The sequence below is a fragment of the Eublepharis macularius genome, chromosome 14 (genome assembly GCF_028583425.1).
Source record: "Eublepharis macularius isolate TG4126 chromosome 14, MPM_Emac_v1.0, whole genome shotgun sequence".
Classification (NCBI taxonomy): Eukaryota; Metazoa; Chordata; class Lepidosauria; order Squamata; family Eublepharidae; genus Eublepharis; species Eublepharis macularius.
Genome location: NC_072803.1, coordinates 45,334,607 through 45,356,408, shown reverse-complemented (window position 1 = coordinate 45,356,408; position 21,802 = coordinate 45,334,607). Strand labels below are relative to the sequence as shown.

General features: G+C 43.8%; 1 protein-coding gene across 2 annotated transcripts in view; it reads left to right on the top strand.

Moving 5' to 3' along the window:
- The window catches only part of MAPKAP1 (MAPK associated protein 1), a 186,789-nt gene that overhangs the window by 151,590 nt on the left and 13,397 nt on the right, over positions 1 to 21,802 (top strand). For both annotated transcript variants that reach the window (XM_054997531.1, XM_054997529.1), the window contains exon 10: positions 9,570 to 9,707. In XM_054997531.1, coding sequence (XP_054853506.1) covers positions 9,570 to 9,707 — 138 coding nt within the window. The remainder of the gene's footprint in view (positions 1 to 9,569; positions 9,708 to 21,802) is intronic.

Below are 21,802 nucleotides of genomic sequence, written 5' to 3'. Positions count from 1 at the left end.
TCGCAACAGGTCTGATTAGCAAGTCAGTCTGAATTTACGTCATTTAGACATGCTGCAGAATTTGAGTTACTTTGTTCAATTTTTTAAATGCATGGAGCTCCCTCTGTCCTACTTGAGGCCTTGAAGAACTTAACCCATCCTTCCTTTCCAGTCTTTCTCTTCATGTGAATAAAGCCTAAACTAGATATTTTTTTCTCAGAAATTTACATCCACTTGGAGGCTCTTCTTTTCTTTTCTTCTTTTGTATTATTATTATTGTGCTGTCTTGTTAAGGAAAGGATTTATATGCTGGTGCTGACAGAGGGCAGTGTGTTTTCTGCTCTTGAGCAAACTATCTGGGGGTGATAGTTTCCTTCCAGGGAAGTTTGACTCACTTGTATCTGGAAGCTGTCAGAAGTAGGAGCTTGAAAAGGTCGTGACAGATCACTAAAGATAAATGGTTAACAGAGAGAGCCTGTTAGCAAGGAGACAAATGGCTTTGTCTTGTTTCAGAGTGAAGGGACGGGCCCTGCCCATTTCTGGAGGTGTCGTCTCATTTTCTGTCTCGCCTCCACTCATAAACCCACATGTAAGTTAAGTTTGTAATTGGCATTTAAGGCACTTTATGAAATAAACTCCATTGCATTATGAAATCAACTCCATAGATATTTGCAGAGGCCCTTGGGCTGGCGTGCATCCTCAGCCGCTCCTTAACCAGCCAAGAGAAGCACGTGGCCAGACTGGGAAGACCAACAGTGAATTAAAAGCAGTTCTCTATGTGCTGTTTATTAAGGAGAGGAGGGAGCATTCAGATACATCATCTGAAGAGAGGGTGACGCATGCAGGAGCTTTGTGAGAGCATCAGATGTACATGACTGTGAATTGGGGTGCAAAGTCTCAAAGTATTTAATGTTTATAGCCTACAACACATCTAATGCTTTACTAAGTTCCTGCCATGAAGAACGTACCGTCTCGTTTTAGATAGGGGTGTTGGTGGTCGAGGTCAGGGCAAAAGGAAGAACAAAAGGAAGCCAGTGCAGTTCCATCAGATGAGTATTAGTCTTAATTAGGGATGAGGATTAAAGCTTTAAGGTAATGAGAGATTTAGAGAGAGAGGGCATCATCAGGATGTCCTAAGAGGAAGCTCCAGGAATGGGGGAAGCAAAGGAGAACAGGGAGAAGATCCTACAGCTGCAATCCTAAGCATGCTTCCCTGGAAGTAGATTCCTCTAAATAAAGCATAATTTACAATGCAATCCTATGCAGGGTTACTGCATTCTAACCCCATTGAAATAAGTGGATTTAGACTGGAGTTAACTCTGCATAGAAGAGCCCCATGTCACAGAGTGGTAAGCTGCAGCACTGCAGCCGAAGCTCTGCTCATGACCTGAGTTCGATCCTGGTGGAAGCCGGGTTCTGGTAGCCGGCTCAAGGTTGACTCAGCCTTCCATCCTTCTGAGGTCGGTAAAACGAGTACCTAGTTTCCTGAGGGTAAAGTGTAGATGACTGGGAAAGGCAATGGCAAACCACCCTGTAACAAAAAGTCTGCCAAGAAAACGTCGTGATGCGACGTCCCCCCCATGGGTCAGTAATGACTCACTGTTTGCACAGGAGACTACAGTAACAGGTTGTATAGCTGCTACAAATTAATAAAACACTTGAGTTCCAACTTAGGATATATGAAGATATCCTTGTTTTGTTTTGCTTTGCTTTGTCTGCTTAAGATGTCATTTATGAGCCTTTTTGTTTTACCATATACATGTGTGTGTGTTATGTATGTACACAGTTGGCACGAGAAGGGCATGAATTTTAATGGTAATTTTTCCATCAAAGTTCATTAGTGCAGTCAGGAGAAAAAAAAATGACTGCAGTTTTATCCCAAATGGGCTGAAACTGTGGCAGAAATGGGGACTTTAGAACCAAAATAGAGTATGGTCACAGCATTTGGTAACCTCCCTAGTTCCAACATATCATGAACTTGTGCAGCAAATGCCAAAAATAAAAGGGGAGGAGAAGAAAAGGGCTGACTTGACAAAGAATCCAGTCCTGCAGATCCGTGTGTGTGCGAGCAGGTGCAAGCGATGGTGCGATACAGCTATAATAGATGGGAGTATATAGCAACAATTTGCAGATAAAAATAATAGGAAGTTTAAAGTGTATTTTACATGATAAAAGAAAGATGAAATGGGGTGGGAGAGGAGTCTGTTACATCCGAGATGCTTCCACAGCCTCTGCCTTTTTTGTGAAGTAGCCTCCGTAGGAAAAGATTGATGCAACGAGAAGTGACCTTGGCTTGGAGCAGGAGCCGGTGATGTATGTATGAGCATCTCTCGGCTAAATGGACCCAGATTTGTAGTGCTAATATACATGGAAGCCCAGAACCAGACTCAGAATGGCAATAAATCAACAGCCACTTTGGGTGTCATTTCTGGTTTATATTCCACTATTGTTCTATCACTTTAATTCATGTCACTATCATCTGTTCATCTGGAACAGTTTTATATAATTTTCCAGTGGAGTTACCTGACAAATCCTATCAAATTAACACGGGTGCATTAACAATATTGACTCCACTGTGTGAATTCTTGGGAGTTGTGACAAATGAGATGTTTCGTGTTTGTGTGTTTTAAGAAAAGAGGAAAGGCCTGCAAGGGATATTTGTATTTATTTTTTTATGTATGGAAGTTGGGGGGGGGAGTAATCTCTTGTATTTCCATTACAAAGGATCTGAGCATACTGTTTTGCACTGCTTTTCTTGGGTTGTTGCCGAGCAAAAGTGCGACCAAGTTTTTTTTTAAATGTCAAAATGACAGCTGCTGATAATATTTTCACGGGGGAGACATGTAGATTTTTGACACCTAATGATCAGGACGGCCTAGAATGAAATGTCCGAATAAAGAATCTCTCTCTTCTGATGGAGAATCCTGCTTTCTTATTTTATTTTCACCCTCCTGGCATCCTTTTGGGCTCTTGACACTGTCTGTAATTGAAATATGGTATCTGGGGTGGGAGGGGTGCTCCTTGACAAATTGCACTGCTTGATTAATTGAAATGCAAGCCTTCTTTGCAGGAGCTGCTCCAAGCTACACTGCAGTAGTCAGATTCCAAATGAGGGTAGCACTGCATTTGGCCTCTGCGGGAGTTAAGATTAACACAACATGCATGTAGGTCACCCATTTGCCTGGCCTTGTTTTCTTTCTGATTTGGTTTTTGGGAACCACATCAATAAAAGAGAATGAGCCACCCTAGACCCTTAAAGGAGACTGCCAAGTTTATGGTAGCCCCCTACATTTTCAGCCTTCAGGAGCACGCCTGCTTGTGACAAGCAAGTTGCAGAGCTGATTTGTGTTGGCATGTGACACTGCAGCTTCTACATGTGACTGGTCACCAATTGGAAATTTGTTCCCCACACAGCAGAGAAACAGAACTGCATCCACAAATGGACAATTAGGACTCAGCCATAGGCAATCCTTCTGATGTTTCCAGTTGGGTTCTTGAATGCATCATCAAAACTGATACTCTCCTTTTATTGAAGGAAGGTTTTGAAACTTCTGGTTGCAGAAACAGAAAATGGAGACCAAATTACATATTCACCCCTCTACGTGATAGGTTGTGGTGGAAAGTGCAGTAATGTCATAGTCAAGTTATGGTGACCCCTGCTGGGATTTTGAAGGCATGAGATTAACAGAGGTGGTTTGCCATTGCCTGCCTCTGCATAGCAACCCTTCTTTGGAGGTCCCCCATCCAATTTCTAACTAAGGCCAGCCTTGTTTAGCTTCTGAGATCTGATGAGATCAAGCTTGCCTGGGCTATCTAGATCAGGACCCATATGATAGATGTGACCTATATTCCCCATATTTTCAGTCAACAGTTTTCCTGTCTTGATGGCAGCAGTTCCAAAACTGAATTACGGTTGTTGAGCATCCACTCAAGTCTCTAATAATATTTCAGAGCCATCGTGGTGCAAGCACTAGAATGTTGGTCCTGAGCCTGGATTTGGGACGCCTGGATCCAAACCCACTTGAGGAAATCTTTCAATCTAATTTAGTACAGTAGTGCCTAAGAGCCAGTGTGGTGTAGCGGTTAGAGTATCAGACCCAGATTGAAATCCCACTTCAAGTCATGAAATTTACTAGGTGATTCTGGGCCAGACACATACATGCTCCCTCCCTTTCTCCCCCCTCACTCTAACCTAACTCACAGAGTTGTTTTGAAGATAAAATGGAGGAGAGGGAATTATGTATATCATAGAGGATGGAATAAAATGTAATAAATATTTTTTTAAATGTAGTATGGTGTCAAGGGAAAATGAGGGAGCACCTCAGTGGGGCTGTAAACACAGTCTGAACTCTGTAAACAAAGGGCCGCTGAGAGACTGCAGCCCCTACCTCCCAGGAAGAACATCACCCAGGCACCAGCCATCAGCCAAAGAATGTGCAACCATAGCTGGCAGTGGCAACATTCTGAGCATGCATTGGAATCCTATGTGTAGGAAAACCCTCTCGGCACTGAAGTGGCCAGACACAAATCCAAACAAGGTACAAGTTTTTTCTCCTCTTGGAAGATGCTTTTTGAATGACAGTCATGCTGAAAACTGAAGTATGCAAGGAAGCCAGTATTTTTAATGCAGGAGAAAGAGTGGTTCAGGATATCCTTTGAATATTCAGAGAAAATCATTGCATCTTGAGGGGTGTGCTTTGGTATTGAATAGAAATGTAATTAAACATTATAGGAATTTTAGTTAATTGGTTAAATCAGAAAAAAAATTGCATCTGAGAAAAAAATCTATTTGTTTTAGATTATGCTGGCATGTGCTTCATTGAGCATCCCGTTTGAAGACTCATTCCCCTTCTTGTCTTACATTGGTGGAAATACCTCTTTTAGAAGGATGCCATTTGCAGTTTTTTCTAATTACTTGAATTAAAGATGTTATAAAATTGTTCAGAAACTGCTGCTTAATTAATTATGAGCATCTGTTTAGTGACGTAGAATTTTTTTTGGTTTATCTAACTGATGAACTGCCCAATTCTTATGTCCCTAGAACAAAGAAGTACATATTTTCTGTATGAACCTGTGATTTCTCTCCAGGTCATGCACAAGGAGGAGTCATGGGAGAAGGGAGCAATGTGGATTCCTTTCCACAACCCCAAGATCCCCCTCGCGGTTATTTTCTCAATTCACAGGAGTTTAAGGAGGTTAATCTTTCACCTATCCTGTTATTTCTTTTAATTGACTCTCAGCTCTCTCACTGTTCTATATTCCTGGAGCATATTCAGTACTCCTCAGGTGGAGGTGGGGTTTTTGACTTTCTTTCGGACTCTCTCCTTTGGTTAATTTACAAAGCCATGTCCTGCTACACATCTGGGGAATCCTCCAAGTATGCACACCCCTGTTGTGTATGCTGGTTGCCCCGTTTTATTGAATTTGGGATTAGCACAGGGGCCAGCCACTTTACTATTTGATAGTGAGATCACAAAACAGCTGGCAGAACCATAAGATGAAGAGGAAGTGTGATATGTGTGGAGGAAGACTGTGATATCTATACAATCAATTAAATATTTGGATAACCAAACACATGAATTCCAGAATATAAGAATATGAATTGCAAGTGACAACTGTAAACATAATTTTGATAGTCAACAGGCAAAGCCTCCAGTGTTACTCCTGTAGCGTGGTATACATTTTTTAAAAGCTACCAGCACAGGGAAGCACAGAATGCCTTTTTTCAACATGACACCAGACTGCTTCTTGTCCTGGGATACAGTCAAGGCTAGCCCATCATCTAGGCAGCCACAGGCAATTAGTGAGGGTGCCAGAGGTAATGGGGCACCAACCAGCCCAACTGCCACTCCCTACTTGGCCATCATGGTCTTCCCCAGGTGGTGCTTCCACCTCCTCCTCTTCCCCTTTGTCTTGCTTCACTTGACTGGGAGGCAAGGAGGCTGGCATTGTCTTCCTACCACAGTGTGGGGAGAGGGAGGGAGGTGCCATTGTGATCCACTACCAGACCTTTCACTGGGAGGCGAGGAGGGCAGGTGGCAGCCTCTCACCATGGTGCTGGGGAGAGGAGGACAGGTTCTGGCATCCATTCTCCCCATGGCACAGGGTGTGTGTGAAGAGAATGAGTGTCATCTTCCCACTTCCCTGTGATGTAGGGTGGCAGATTGGGTGCCATGGCCTAGGGCGCCCAAAATCTTAGGTTCAGCCTAAGCGTGAATATTCTGGATAGCAGTGGAGGGGTTACTAACAAACGCATGCACATGTCGCCTGCTTTTCTTTCTCATTCTCACAGCATGTGTGAAAGGGATGTATTCTGCAGAATAAGAAAGCAGAGCCTTGCTGACTACAAGAGACAATATGGTCATGATCAGAGCCAGGGCTTTTTTTTCAGCGGGAATGCAGTGGAACGGAGTTCTGGCACCTCTTAAAAATGGTCACATGGCCGGTGGCCCCGCCCCCTGATCTCCAGACAGGGGGGAGATAAGATTGCCCTCCGCGCTGCCGGGGCCACCGGCCATGTGACCATTTTCACCGAGGCAATTTAAACTTTAAAAAACTCCCCCCTTGTTCCAGCTGACCCAAAGTGATGTCATTGTGCGATCTTGAGTTCCACCACTGAGCACCACCTCTTTTCCCAGAAAAAAGCCCTGATCAGAGCAAATATGTAACATGATGCATTCTGTGTCTTAATGTCATACAATTGCCCTTACGCCCTGGTCCCTGCCCCCTGTTCCTAGCAAATCACTGTTCTTACTTTGTCCTTGTTTTTTTAATCTTTGGGGCATAGCCTTGTTAAACTGTTCTTAGTGCAAGCAATTAGAGTTACTGTTCATCAGAGTTCAGCTCCTTCTCCACAGTGTCTCAAGTTTTATTCTATTGAGTGGGAGAGTAAATGCATCTTGTCTGTAGTGCACATGCAGGCAAATCGGTGTGCATAAACGCTAAGGCACAGTGCAATGCGCTGCCTCCCCTTTTGCAACTGCAACTGCTGAAGCATATTAAGAACTGTTGAGAACACCTTACACGGCAAGGATAGTTTCGCCCTTCCGGCTTTTAAATCAATGAAGAATAGACTATTGTAAAATAAATAAATACAGTAGTTGCGAGTAAAGCCCTTAATATGAGGAAAGCTTGAGCACTAAACCTTGAAGTGATGATCACATGCATTCCCCTTTTTCCATCTGAAATGTTGACAAGTTACCATGCTTGCTGTTTGTATCAATAGTTCTGAGCTTCTTCAACACATTCAGCTATCTGTAGCTTGATCCTCCGCACTTTGACAATTTAGAGAACTTGTCTTTAAATCTTGTAGGGGACTGGTTCACAATATCTGCCATTTACTTCTTGAAGCAAATTGCATAGGTCCTCCTTGTGCGGCATTCTGTAAGGGCATCCTGTGGATTGGAGCCACACTGCACACGCAGCCGGGTAGCATTGTTATGAGGAAGGGAATCTTTCCCCCCCCCCCCAAAAAAATTTTTTTTAGATATAGACATTGATTCTATATTAAGATCTTTTTTCCCCTTTTTTAAAAGAGGTTTTTTCTTTTTAAACCTCAGTTCTTGCAGTTGTTTGATGTAACATACCACAGGGTGATTATCTAGTAGACGGTCAGGAGGTTTGGGAAGACGTTGCCTGCTTATGAACATCTACATGGAATTGATTAGATACAGACTCCAAATTCCTAAAAAGAAGAAAAGAAATTGATTGTTCCTTAAAAGAAGAAATTGATTGTTGTGTTTCACGTATAAATTGAATAAAGAGGACTTAGAATTTCTCTTAATGCTAGAGCCAGGCATGTTTTTCAGAGAGGTTGCAGTCTTAGTGGTTTATGTGAGTTTTTGTGGTTTATGTGAGATTTACAGTGAAATCCTAAGCAGAGTTACTCCAGTCTAAGCCCACTAAAATCAGTGCACTTAGATGGAGTAACTCTGCTCAGGATTTTACTGTTAATTTAGCAACTATGGTAAAGGAAGAAATAGGATTGGTTTTATTCTGTTAAGTATCCATTCCATTTTTTAAAAGAATTCTTTTAGATCTTTTTGTCCTTTTCAAAGAAATCCAAAGGAGAGCAGGGTAAGGAATTCTCTCCCATTTCTTTGCTTTAAACAAAGAACCAACCTCTCCCTGCATGTTGTTTTTAAATACTCCTTATTCCTTTTGCCTATTTCAGAGTGACCTTGACCTATAACTCGTGACCTAAAAATGTAATTACTTTTAAGTCCTTCTCCGCACAGCTGCCACTATGAAAAAGTATATAGAGAGGTTTGGTCACTCATGTCAGAGGAGAACCTTGTAATTGCAAGTTAAGCAATGAGATGCTGTCCGTTTCTGCTCCGCACGGCAAGGTTGTTGCTTTGGAGAAGGGAAGGAGGGGGGAAGCCCATAATAGAATCTGTTATAAATTACTGAGTCTATCCCAGGGTGGATTAACTTCTTAGTTTGTTCCTTTGGCATCTTGGATGAGTGGGACGCCTGTTTATTTCTTTTTTTTTCTTTTCTTTTTTTTGCTCACTCACCAATGAAATTCAGAATGGTGATAATACAACCCCATTTTCTACTTGCACATCTGAGGCTTGTTCCAGAAGAATTTTCAGTGCAGAGTAATATTAAGACATTGCACAAATGCAGAGATACATTTCTAAAAAAAACAGAGAAATAAAGAGATGGGGGTCTTATCAGAATCTGTTGTAATCTAGCAAAAGTCATTTGCACAAAGTTGCCCATATGAAAGGGTGCTGTAGACTACTTGCTGAACCATCCCCATACAAAACACGGCCTCTGACAGATGGGTAACTTCGCCTCCTTATCATCCATACTGCATTCGTATTTGCTTTCTTGAACATTTAAAGTGCTTCACATGAGTTACCTTAGTATAGTAGTTGGGATGATGATGTCCTTGAAAGCACCTTTTAAGTTAAGCTAGTAACACTATTCCCATGTTGCAGATGGATTGATGCCTCCACATGAGCTTGTGGCTGAGGTGAGGGTTGAACCCAGGGATGCAGTCTTCTCGATGTTCTGGTGAATTGCGTTTGCTGGAATTGTCAGAGGACATCAGCATTTGAAACTAGCAAACTAGAATTTGTAGAAGCCAAGTGTGTGCCCTATTCTTTACATGGTTGAACTTCTGATTGAGGGTAGATACTTGAAGCATCTATAAATGTTTACTCAATCAAAATGTATTAATTACCTTCCCAGCTCCTGCAGATTGATCTGATGTATGTAATTTTTATCTTATGTTCCCAAATAAATCTACTTTCTGTTTTGCATAATTATGGGAAGGGCAAGAATGCTGAAGCTCCTTCCCCAACTACCTGAAGACCTATTCAGCTTCCACCCTCAAGGCTTAAGAGATTCAGCTGTATTAGGAGACTAAAAATATCTCTTTTGCAGTCCAAAGCTTTCTTTGTTTGGTGTCATTTCTCTTTTGCTCTGTTCAGGTTTCTTCTGGCAAGAGTGAAAAATCCTGGTAGTCCTTAGTATTTTCCTGTGCGTGGTGCCATCCATGCAGGAAATTAGGCATGGAAGAATTTTAACTTCCTTACTTGAAGGTTTAGTACCAGGATTCTTTTTCTTTCAATGCTCAGGTATCTCAGGTGACAAAGTGGAGGTGGATCCTGTGACGAACCAGAAAGCTAGTACCAAGTTCTGGATCAAGCAGAAGCCAATTTCCATCGACTCTGAACTTCTCTGTACCTGTGACCTTGCAGAAGAAAAGAGCCCGAGTAAGTTTCTTAGTTTCGATTTCTTCTTGCTGCCATGCTTCCCATGGGACATGTGGAAGATACACAACCATCAAATCCTTCCTCATGCTGGTAAAAAATTTCCTAACAAATGCCTGCCCTTAACTTGTATTGTGCTTCTAGATGATGCGAAAGCTCATGTCCAAAAGCAGAAATTTGGACAATTACAGAGAAGCCACCAAGATAATACCTTTTTGTCACAACAGAAAAGTTACAAGCAATTTGCAGAAGACTTTTCATTTCGGACCACTTATTTCGAAAGTGAGGAAGTGGCACTTGGGCGCATCCTCCCTACTTCATGGCCATTTTTTGTAGTACCTCTGCTGGCAGCAGCTTGAATGGGGGGCGGGGGGGAGTGGGGTTGGAGAATCCATATGCACAAGGAAACTTCCAGCTCATATCCACAGATCCCAAAACAGCGTTTTTAAAAGAACCAGTCAACAAACAAATATTCAAGAGGGGATCCAGAAGCAGAAAAATCCATTTGAGATCTTGCTTCAAGTGCCCAGCTTAATCTCTTGCATGTGCAAATTTCAACTGGTGGACTGAAATTTAAATTGACTGGCCATTTTCGAGACTGAGTGAGGTCAGTTGATGTTTTCAGGAATGGATGGGGGAGATACAAAGACCTGCAATTTCATAAGGCTCAAGCCGATTTTGGCTATTAGTACATATAAATAATTGTTCTGGTGTCAAACTCTGTGTTCCAGAGGTGATCTGTATCGATTTCCATGTTTATAGACAAGCACAAGCTTATTAGTAGCCACTTACCTGGCAACTTGGAGTGTATTAAAAAAAAAAATCACCTTTAGGCAACCACACAGAAGATTTTTGAAAAGACAGTACAGTTTTGGTGTATGTGTTTTTTTTCTATGACCGTGATAGGTACATATGGCCAGGCAGGATCAGGTCTACCACCAGGGTTTCTGGTGCCTGAGGCCGGGTGGGGAGGCAGCTTCAGGACTGCTCCTGGCCCCGTGCGCACACCTGGACTGCGGGGCGGTGGGCGACTGGCTGGGAGGGCCAGGAGGCTGCCGGCCCAGCCAGGCAGGCCAGGTGGCTGAGGAGACGTGTGTCCTCCCAGCCCTCCCGCTCCTTTGCTCTGCGCACCGCCCCGGACGCCTGCCGTGCCTGGCCCACGGCTGCTGCTCCCGGCTGGGAGCATATGTTGGCAGTGGCAGCAGCTCAGGAAAGCTGGGAGACTGCAGTAGCTGCGGGCCAGGTGTGGCAGGCGGCCGGGGGTGGCGCATGGGCAGCTTCCCATCCCTCCCAGTCAGCCGCCCGTGCACTGCTGCTGCCAGCTTCACGGTGCACACTGCTCCCCCCGGTCCCAGCGCCCCCTCTGGTGCCTCAGCGCTGAGGCGGTCACCGGGCTTGTCTCAATGGAGGCACTGGCCCTGGGAAGGATAGGTACTTATTGTGGGCTAGTAACTTATCTAGCCTCCTCTGCAGCAGTAGGCAAGCAAACTTATTTTTGTGGCAAAGTGAGGGGAGAAAAGAGCGAAATTTACATTTTCCTTTAAAGTAAATATCCAAGGTGACTTATATATTCTAAAAAATAAGTCAAACAATATCAGCGTAAATAAAACATAAAGCAGCTGTTAAATTGAAACCTAGAAAGCAGCAATGCAGCCCTAATTGCAACCCTACCAGAATTATAACTTACCAGAAACCTTGACAGAGATCAGTCTTAAAAGTTTCTGCAACTGTTTCTGGGTTAACATTCCCTTAGGAGGACATTCCACGGACTCAGGAGCTCTCCAGGCCCTAATCACCCAGAGTTTTACTCATGGACTGGAGCTCTCCCGACTCCCTCTTTCCTCTACTGTCTCCTGCGTGCCCCCAAAAACTAGTTCAGAGGATCAGGAGGATCCTTAGGAACTATATTTGAAGTGGTGTAAGGGGCTGCAGTTCCAGAAACAACCTTCCCCCTTCCCTGAGAAGTGCCTGCTGTTCACAAAATAAAATCGTTGGATTCCAGCCAGTACGTTGATTTCCTAGGGTGTTTCCTGAGTAGAAAGGTTTACCCTGTGACTGTTATAAATAAATAAAGACAGTGAGACAGGAGCCAAAGGTTTTCATACGCAAGCACTTGTATACCTGGATTTTGCTCGTCGAATTTTCTGAAGCAGCACTTGGCTTACCTTAGGTTGTCTTTTTAACCAGAATATCTCAAAAAGCCAACCTCAAACAATGTATGTGACCCATAATTATTCAGCATCCAACTAGTCCCTCCGTATCCAGATCTTTTTGTTTCATTCTCCCACATGAAATGTCAAGGGAATCTCGGGGGACCCTGAGCGCAGCATGTGATTTGCGCATGGCTTGAAGGGAAGTTTGTTCTTAACTACATTGAGCATCATCTCCATTCAGCAGGGTAAAGATCATACTTTCCAAACTCCTCCTGGAATTTAAGTCAAGAATCCTTGCCCAAAAGAGTAGTGGCTTGTTGTCGAGAGAGGCATTTTTTGCTTGCTACGAAGCAGAGGTCACTCTGTGTGGTTTTAGTCTTTCTTCAATTATGTCCTAGAGTCAAAAGCAATGTTCTTACCTCTCCTCTGCTTGCCTGAATTCATTGGCATTGTCCTAGACTGTCTTGCAAGGGGTTCTGGGTAGAAGCCAACATGCCATGTGTTCCGAGGCTTTCTTCAATCCATCCCTTTTGAACTTTTTAAGAAGGGAAGGGAAGCTTATTTGGGCAGCATAAAGGAATGAAGCTCTGTTTCATAGCCCCCGTTTTGCCTGTGATCTTATCAGCAAAGTGATATATGTTTGTAGCAGAGTTTACATCAAAAAATTATTCCTGGGGCTTCCTTGAATGAATTACAGCAAAGGGAGCGAGGCTGAGGGGAGATAAGGGTTTTTGAGTTCTGCAATATATTTTGTTTCCGTGTTTTTATCTCTTGTAACACAACCATCCTCCATCTAGTCCTTCTGAGGTGTGCTGGAACGTGTCACAAACGGATGGTTATGTGGTTCCACCCGTGCAAAGACATTTCTCTTTCGTTAAAGAAGACACTTGCTCCAAAGGCATTGTGTGTGGGTCAGGTTATGAACTTCTCCCCTGCCCTGTTACATGTGCATTCGCCTTCAAATTCGGTGCTGTGAACATAATGAAGATTCTTTGGTTGTGGTTGGACCACCAGTCCTCCTAGCCACTGTGACTGGAAACCGCTCTCCAGTGTCTTAGGTTTAGGGATTTTTGCCAGCCTCAAGTGGAGGTGCTCGGAACTGAAGCTGGGGCCTTCTGTTTGCACAGCACAAGTATAGTCACTAAGCATTGGACAGTAGCTCTTTAGAAAACCATGGGTCTTCAAGGGCCCACATATGAAAGCATGTATTTTTCCACCCCTCCTTGATTCGTCAGTGTTGTTTTCTGCTCCATTCTAAATTTCTCCTTCCTCTCAACAGAAAAAAGCACCTCCATAGGCTGCGTACATACTCTGGTCTTTGGTCTGCCTCAGCTATGTTTTCATGGCATGGCAAAATATTCCTGGTTCCCCAGCGCCTTCGGGCATTCTGCCTGCTCTCCTCTGCTCCCCCATTCACCTGCCAGGAAACTGACTTTGTTCTGCCTCTGACCAACAGTTTTGCCTTGTTCCGGATGCTTTACTGCAGTCCAAAAGTGGAGGCCCCTAGACCTCACCCGTCTATATCTGACATTTCTCCATTGTCTTCTGACCTTACTCCAATCCATCTCTACAGATTCTCTGTTTATGGGCTGTTTTGAGTATTCACTCCCTGGTTCAGAGAGCATCTCACTCACTTGTCGTAAGTCTAGTGAACATCAAAATGGCTTCCATTCCACTTCAATCCATGCCGTCACTTCTGCACCTACTTCTCTTTGCAGCAATGGCTGAGAATATTTGTGCCCCATGCACCAGGCTAGCTCAAGTTCTGTATTTTTATTTGCCAAATAAATCCAGCTTCGTGAACTCAGATACAGGGAGAGGCGCTAATGGCCTCCCTAGTAAACTCCCAAGCCCCATTAGAATCTTGCAAACACCATATCTATAAAGTGCTTGTTTAAATCAAGCACCATCTGATTATCACAAAAGATCTTGCAGGTTTTGAATCTTGAGGGGAAGTGTCCTGTCGTTAAGATGTAAGATTTAAACCTTAATAAAGGAGCTGCCATTTTTATAGCTAAAAAAGAGCCCTGTATCTCAATTAAGTGTACATAATATAAAGTCTTAAGGAAGCAACGTAATAAGCTTAATGCAATTAGGTCCTCTGGCAATAGTGTAATTTAAAGGAAATCTGATTCTCTTAATGTCTCTTTACATTGTTTGAAGGAGGAGGGTTGGACTTCAGTTCCGCAAGCCATTGCCTTTTCAGAAAGATTGCCCCATGGGTAGACCATGAACAGTGATGGGTGTAGCAGCATTGTGCTAATCTGGTAGTCCCAACCTTTCGACGAGACAGCGTCTACAGGGATGAAATATCATTGAGTTTTACTATTGGCTCAGTGACAGAGCTCATGCTCTACAAACAGAAGGTCCCTGGTTCAGTCACTGGGATCTTGAGTTAAAGGATTCTCTAGTGTTGAAAAACATGTTTCTCTGCCTGAGAGAGGCTTCCACTCAGAGTAAACAATACTGAACTAGGTGAACCGGTGGTCTGACGGCTGCATTCAGCCTGTGCCCTCTCAGTCTTGACCATTAGAGTCTTGATGGACAAATGTCCCATTGGTAATGTTGCCTGTGCTGTACCTGAGCCACAGTATGGGTCTTGCTTTTCATTTTTCAGCTGCAAGTTTCACCTCTTATTTACATTATCAAAACTTTTGTGCATGTTCTTCCTTCCGCCTTATGAATGAGAATCCTCAGGGCAGCTTCTAACAAAGCTTAAAACAACAAAACCATACAAAATAATGAACCATCCAAACCAGCAGAACCGATTATGATCAAACAATGAAACAGTGATTGAACAAGTAGCTAGAGCTGCTAGAGATAAAAGACCACTGTATCTCAAATGGGGAGGGCACAAAAAGAGTGTCTTCAGAAGATGTCCTAACCTGTCCAGGTTGGTCTCTGTGGGAGGAAGTGCTCCTCAATAGCTCTTGGGTCCTTGCAAGAGGAAAGCTACTCTTCCTCTTCACCTCAAATTCTTGATGTCTCAGCCTTGCTTTCTGCCATCCCTTCACTGTCCAGGTTCTTGGATGACTCTGAATTTGCACACAAGCTTGGGCTACCGGCATGGTGACACTTATCGGTAGCTTCTATTGGAGACATTGTTGCCAAGCACCTGGCTTGGCAGGAGAGAGCAACCTTTCCTCCCCATTTTCTTCCCAGTTGCCCCTCCATATGTTTGTAGTCTGGTTTGTTTCCAAACATGACTTTCTAAACAACATAGTATTGACCATGCCAAGGAAATGTCATCCTTCTTTTTATAACTATTATTATTAAAAAGACTACCTCTGCCAGTGAGTAGCTTCAGTTCTCAGGCAGGTCAAACAAAGGCCGCTTTTTCTCTATGGGTCTGTGCACATATTGGTGGCTCCAAGTAGTAATTTAATTGCTGGTGGTGCAGCTCGCGGTTTTAAGATTTCGTTGAGATTCCTATTCCATTGTTGTGCTGGGGCTTAACAGAATGTTAACCTGGTAATAGGCACAGGGCCTCCCCATTATGTGTCTTGCTATCGAGCGGTTCTGCATGGCTAGTTAAGGAAGATGGCAAGAAGATTAATGAAAGCTGCCTAATACAGAAGGGGGTAGGTACCTTTTGCAAGACTTTCAGCGAGGGCATATTAGAGCTGAACCAGAGTCCCCCCCCCCTTTCCTTTATCCTACAACCTTTGAACCTGCCTCACTGTCGAGACCTGCCAAGAGAGCCGACATTTTGATTGATGTTGCTACACGAGTCAGTCTTTCCCGGTGCATTCCACATCTGCACAAAAATAGCTTTTCTAGCAGAATTCAAACTGGCTGGTAAGTGATAGCCAAATTAACAAGCCCAAATGCCTTTTTTTTTCTTTCTCTTACTTTTTAAATATTGCAAACAAAGCTAAAGTTACCTGATATTTTCATTTTGTACTGGAGTCTTCTACACATCAGGTGTAGTAGCAGCCGAACGGACTCATGATTGGATTATGTCAGGTGCTATTGGAATGCAACCTTCGAGGTCAGTGGAATGCTTAATGTACGCCTGCTTAGCTGAGGGCTTCTCCACACATTCATTTACACTACGTCAAGATGTGTGGTGCAAATGGAACTTGCAGGTTCTGGAAATCACATATGTGAAACAGGTGTAGTGGTTAGACAGTCAAGGTTTACTGTTGATTGCTGGCAAAACAGAATCTCGTTATGGTGAGATGGTCCCAACCACTTAAGGATGAGCCATAGATGCATCTTCTTGTTCATGGGTTTTTTCCTCCATGGAGTAACCTTTTTGGTCATATCATAATGGCTAGCCTCTTGCACTCCAATCTTATGAAACGGTTCAGCATGATGTCTGGGAACTCTTGATCCTTCAGGAGGTGAGACCTTGCTCTCTGCGATAGATTGCAACTTTGGCAAGGGCACTATTCAGATGACCTGGAGCCCTGCAAGGTCCCCTTAAGAGCAGACTGCATGGCACCTTTTACCACATGCAGAGGCAGTCTACAGCCTTCCTCCAACACCCAGCATTACTATCTTTCTCTGCTTCTTCAGACTTGTGTGGCTATGAAGAGGTGGTAATCCTGGCCTCAGCCACATGATTTGGGGTGGAGTGGGTCATCACATGGCAATAGATACCACAGGGGGTAAGCTTATAAGCCATGATCTGAACTCGTCCCAACCAAAACAATAACACTGGTTTTTGTAGTGACTGTGTGTTTGTTAATTGGACTGGAATCAGACTTTGGAGACTGTGTGATAGTAGCGGTAGGGTTCAGGTAAATCGAATACTGAAATGGGGGAGCAGAGGCTTACTTCCCACACCTCAAGGGACCTAAAGCAGCTCATCATAATGTTGGTGCTGTCTGTGCTTGGAAGCCCTGTCTTCAAACATTTCAAAGCTAGATCCAAGCATTGAGAGGCTCCAGTGCCCTGCCCCCCCCTCCACAATTTCTGCTATTGCCTGTTAAATGAATCCATTCCAGAAGGGCCTTTTTTGTGCAAATTGCTGTAGAGTGCCATCAGGAAGTGAGCGTTGCCTCATCCTCTTTAACAAATATGTTTTGTAGCCCTATTAAAAGGGGGTCTTCATCTATCCTGTCAAAGCCAGCCTGCTGGGTCTGTTTTCCCCCCTCAGTTTAATTACACTATCCAATTAAAACTCCTTTGCTGCATTCGGATTTGCTTCTCCTTGGGCTTGAGTGGATATGACATTTACAAGGCTCGCCTCTCAAGCAGACAATGGTGTGATTGATGAGGTGCAGACACAACGAAGGAGCCCAATTGCAACTGTGGAAAGGCTGCTTAGTGGAATTTGATTTATTTATCATCTCTTCCCAAACAAGGGGGCTCGGGGCTTGCAAGGGGGTGGGGGCAGCTTGGAAAAAGATGCCAGCCAATGGGTGTTTAGGCAGTGGAAGACTCCGCCCTCACGTCCTCATCTCCAGCACAAAAACCTTTTTGTTCAGATATTGGCTCTTTGATACCCTTTCACAGTTCTTGGTGGTGGTGAGAATTAATGCTTGTTAGCTTGTGGTTTGGCGGTAGAGCACATGCTTTGCACGCAGAAGGCCACAGGTTCAATTCAGGTAAATCTGCTGCAAGTCAGAGCAGAAAGTACTGAGCTAGGTGGGCCAGTCATCTGACTCAGTATTTATTTACTTAAATATTTACATGCCATCTTTCCCACTGACCATATAAGATGGCAGAAGGTAGTTTTATTACATGGATGGGACCAAAGCTCAGTAGTAGAGTGTTTGCTTTGCATGCAGAAAGTCCCAGGCTCAGTTTCTGTTATCTTCAGTTAAACCATCTCAGATAGCAGACATTAGGAAAGCCCTTTCTCTGAGTGAGATCCTGAAGAACCTCTGCCAGATAGAGACGACAAATGATCAACTAGGTAGTCGGATTACGATATCAGCTTCATGTGATCCTGTATGTAGAAACCTGATTCTCTGTTGGTGTGAGAGAGGTCCTGAGTATACTTCTTAGACTAGCTCAAGAGACTTTTCAACAATGGTCATTGGTTTAGATGCCTTAAAAGCCTAGCCTAAATCCCGGGGTCATTAAAATAGAAGAGGGGAGATCCATGTTCTGTCACCTTGAGTTCCTTGGAGGAAGGGCAGAGTAACATAAAGGAATGAGGATGGTATCTGGAAATACTGGACCTGCGTACCTACACCTTGTATAAGGGAGCCTTCTACCAGCATTTTAAACATTACAATTACAGAAAAGCTTAGAATCTGGTTGACTTAGATTAAGTCTGTGCATACCACTCTCCCAAAAGAGAATACATGAGATAGGCAGGCTGACCATAAGATAGACTGGCCAGGCAACCCTCCTCTTTCAATTTATGGAGAGCAGCAGATAGGATTCAGTGGCATGGGGTTGGTGCTCTGGGATGACCTGATTCCCAGGATGTGAAGGATTGAGGGCTGCAGTGAGTGTTTCCCAGTTTCAACCACCTGCATTTCCCCCATCACCCAACAACCAGCTTCCTCGGTATTGGGTACCAGACCAGCTTAACCCCCGGAGTTTCTGGCTCTGCTTCACAGTCTTCTGCTCCCATCCGTAAGCTCTTTCTTTGGCAACAGCAGCTTTGTGCAGTATTCGAATACCCTCTGAATGAGCACCTTCTGCATTTAAAGTTTTGCTGTGTTGAGATGATGATTAGAATATATGAAACTGCCTTATACCGAGTCAGACCGTTGGTACCCACTTCCTCTGCCCCTGTGGCTATGCAAGCTCCAAAACAGGAAGGGCTTTCCCAGCCTAGGGTCTTTTGAAGTTGCAGGGGTTGAACCTGGAATTTGCAACGGTTGTGCTCTAGCATTGAGCCATCCCCGCCCCACCCCCGCCCCCATGACTTTAGGAACACGCGTGAACCTGCCTAACATGCTCAGACCAAGTGAGTCCGTTCTGACTAATGTGGAATTCCCTCCTCAGGAAGATGTTATCTTCCACCAGTAGGTGAAAACTTTTTTGTTTCATTTGGCGGGCGGGCGCACGCACGCGCGCATGTGTGTGTAGGTATATATTCGCCACCACGAGGGTCCTAATTGAGTGGAAAGGCAGGATAGAAATGTTTTAAATAAGTAAAAGAAAATAAATAGCAGCTCTCCAGACTCTCAGACAGAGAAGGATTGTATGTCAGCACCTGCTACCTGAGGCCCTTTCAAGTGGAGCTGCCGGAGACTGAGCTCACTGCATGCCAAGCAGGTGCTCTGCCACTGAGCTATAATCATGGTCTCCCCCCCCCCCCGACCCCCTTGATTTCTGATGGATCTTCTGACACCCAGAGCTGGATGGTTCAACTTACTATATCACATCTATCTAGCTAAAACCGCATCCTTGCCTGCCCTCACAAAAGGTGAGTCGTTGGAGAAGTGAAGCGGCTCTTCTCATTAATTCCATTTTCAGTGTTTTAAATAAATCAGCAAGGTACAGAAACGTTGCTTTTACGGTACAGGGAGACGGATATATTGGTAGTTTTCCATTTATGGTTAACTCTTTCTGGTCTCCGCTATGAGCATCACCTTCAGCATCCTTTAAAAGCTTACCCTGGAGGATTTTTCCCAGAATCCCATGCAAGACCACAGTGTGATACTTAAGGATGTAGAAATTACTGTGCTGGGCAGACCAAGGTCCAGAGTTCTGGTGTCAGATACCTCAGAGAAACTCATGAAGCAGAGCATGAAGGCAACCGATCTTCCCTATTCACACCCCAGCATCCTACTTCTGATTTTAGGCAGCCTCGCTCTTGATCAGGGCAGTTGGCAGGATACTCTTGGGCTGATACTCTGCTGTTCATACTCCCTAGGGTGGGGTCTGAACTCTAGCTGCATGACAATAGTAATAAAAACAATAACATTTATATAGCATTTGAACAGTTTTAGCATTCAAAAAAATCGTGTCAATTTGCGTACATCATCTTGTTGAAATCCTTATGACAGCCCTGTAAAGTAGGCTAGCATTATGATTCCTGTATTGCAGAGGGGGTGTATGGCTGAGCCTGTACACATGGCTTGCTTAAGGCCATGTACTGGCAGAGGTGAGATGGCCCATGGACTTCCAGGTCACTTTGCATTCTCTTAGTCTCTACAATGCAACATGCTCTCTGAGTTCCAGGCCCCACAAAAGGTTAACCTACCAGGCACACAGGGCCACTATGTGTTTTGCACCAAAATCTTTGTATACACATTATGGGTGGCAAAATCTTGGTTTTTATACAAAGGAGGTGAAAAATACTAAATTCTGTCTCAAACTCTGGAAGACTCTTGCAGTGCCATTCCACTGGGAAACTGGCTTCAAAGCCCATATATCATGTCCTCTAAGTACTCCTGGAGGTGGAAATCAATTTACCCCTTCACAGTCCACAAACACATGTCTGGCCTGAATAGCAGCAAAGCAACGTGCCAATTTGATGGTTTCGCCAAACGAATATTTCACTCCTCCGTTAACAGTATGAGATTTGGACATAAACTTTACCCAGTTCTGCAGAAAAGTCTTTGGGGCTGTTATTCCTTAAATCACTTTTCAGAACTTATAAATCTGCAGCGCAGACTGTCTCGTTACTTAATTAGCCCAGGCAAGGGTTTGCATATCAGTTATTTTCAGGACAGACTTTTAGGAACAAGATAATTTTAGCTATTATCAAGTTAATTTTAGTTCCAGTTTTCCCTTTCAAAAGTAACCAATAGCAGCCTGGAAGCATTTGCTGAAATGAACATGTAACAAGTTTAAACTCTAACAAAAGGAAAGATTAACGTTGTTATATTGTAACTGATCCTTGGAACTCACTGCCACAGGAAACACTTATGAATTCAAGGTAAGACCTGCCACATTAGTTTAGGGGAACTCCATACTTCGATGGTGACAGGTTATACTGGTAGTTCTCCCCGTAAATACAATAGGTCTTTTAAATACATGTCAGGGATCCCTAGCCCAATCAGGGCTACCACACTAGAGAAATTTGTCATTCAGATGAGAATGTTATATAAGATTCTGCAAAAGTTCAAGGCAATAGTAGCTGCATCAGAAACCAGATCTTGCGCAGCCTGAGAAGGGTGTTCAGGCACCCTCTCAGATGTGCCTGCCGTGATGGATTGAAACCTTACATCTTGTTAGCCTCTTCGAAATAAGCGTTATTGACATTTCTGACTCTGTAATGGCCTCTGAAAAGGGCTGACTCCTTAAAAAGCCAAAAATAAGAATTTGAAATAAAGTTCCGTGTTCGGCTTCTGTCAGTTGTGAAATACTGGAGAAGAGATGGGATAAATCACCAGATTTAAAAGAAGGATCAAGATGAGCAGCAGACTTTCTCAAATGTGAGCAGCTGCAAGACAGACCTGGCCCCTGATAAATGCTCCCAGGCACGGACGTACACCAGTATCCCAGTCCTTTCTCCCTCGCTTCTGCTCCACTTAAATGGCCCTAATGGATAAACTAGTTTGCATTAAAAAAATATACCAAAGTCTCCCAGAGGGAAAGAAGCAGCTTGTTTTAAGTGTTTTTGTTCAGTCAAAATGTGACCATACCCCAACACTACGTGCAGCGCTTGTAGTGTTTTGCAGTCCAGATTTTGTTCCTTGTCCTAGGAGGCCAGCCTTGATAATTCCCAGACTGGAAGGGGAGCTGGCGATATTCAAATAATATTCCTAGGAGGTGTTGAAAGCTTAGGAGGGATTCCTTGCTGGGAATTACATTTACAACAGATGATCTTCTTCTTGAAAGACTATTTCTGTTCACTATCACTGATAATCCCTTGTAGTATTTACGGCCGAACACAGTAGCCGGTATGAGCCTACTGACGGGAGCCCTCCTGATCTTGAAGACAGCACAAAAGCTGTAGAAGGTGCAAAATGCAGCACCTGGACTATTGACGGGGTTAAGCATTTTAAACATGTCGCCCCAAATTTAAGATTGCTACACTGGCTGCTAATTGGTTTCTGTGCTCAGTTCAAGGTGCTATTCATTAAA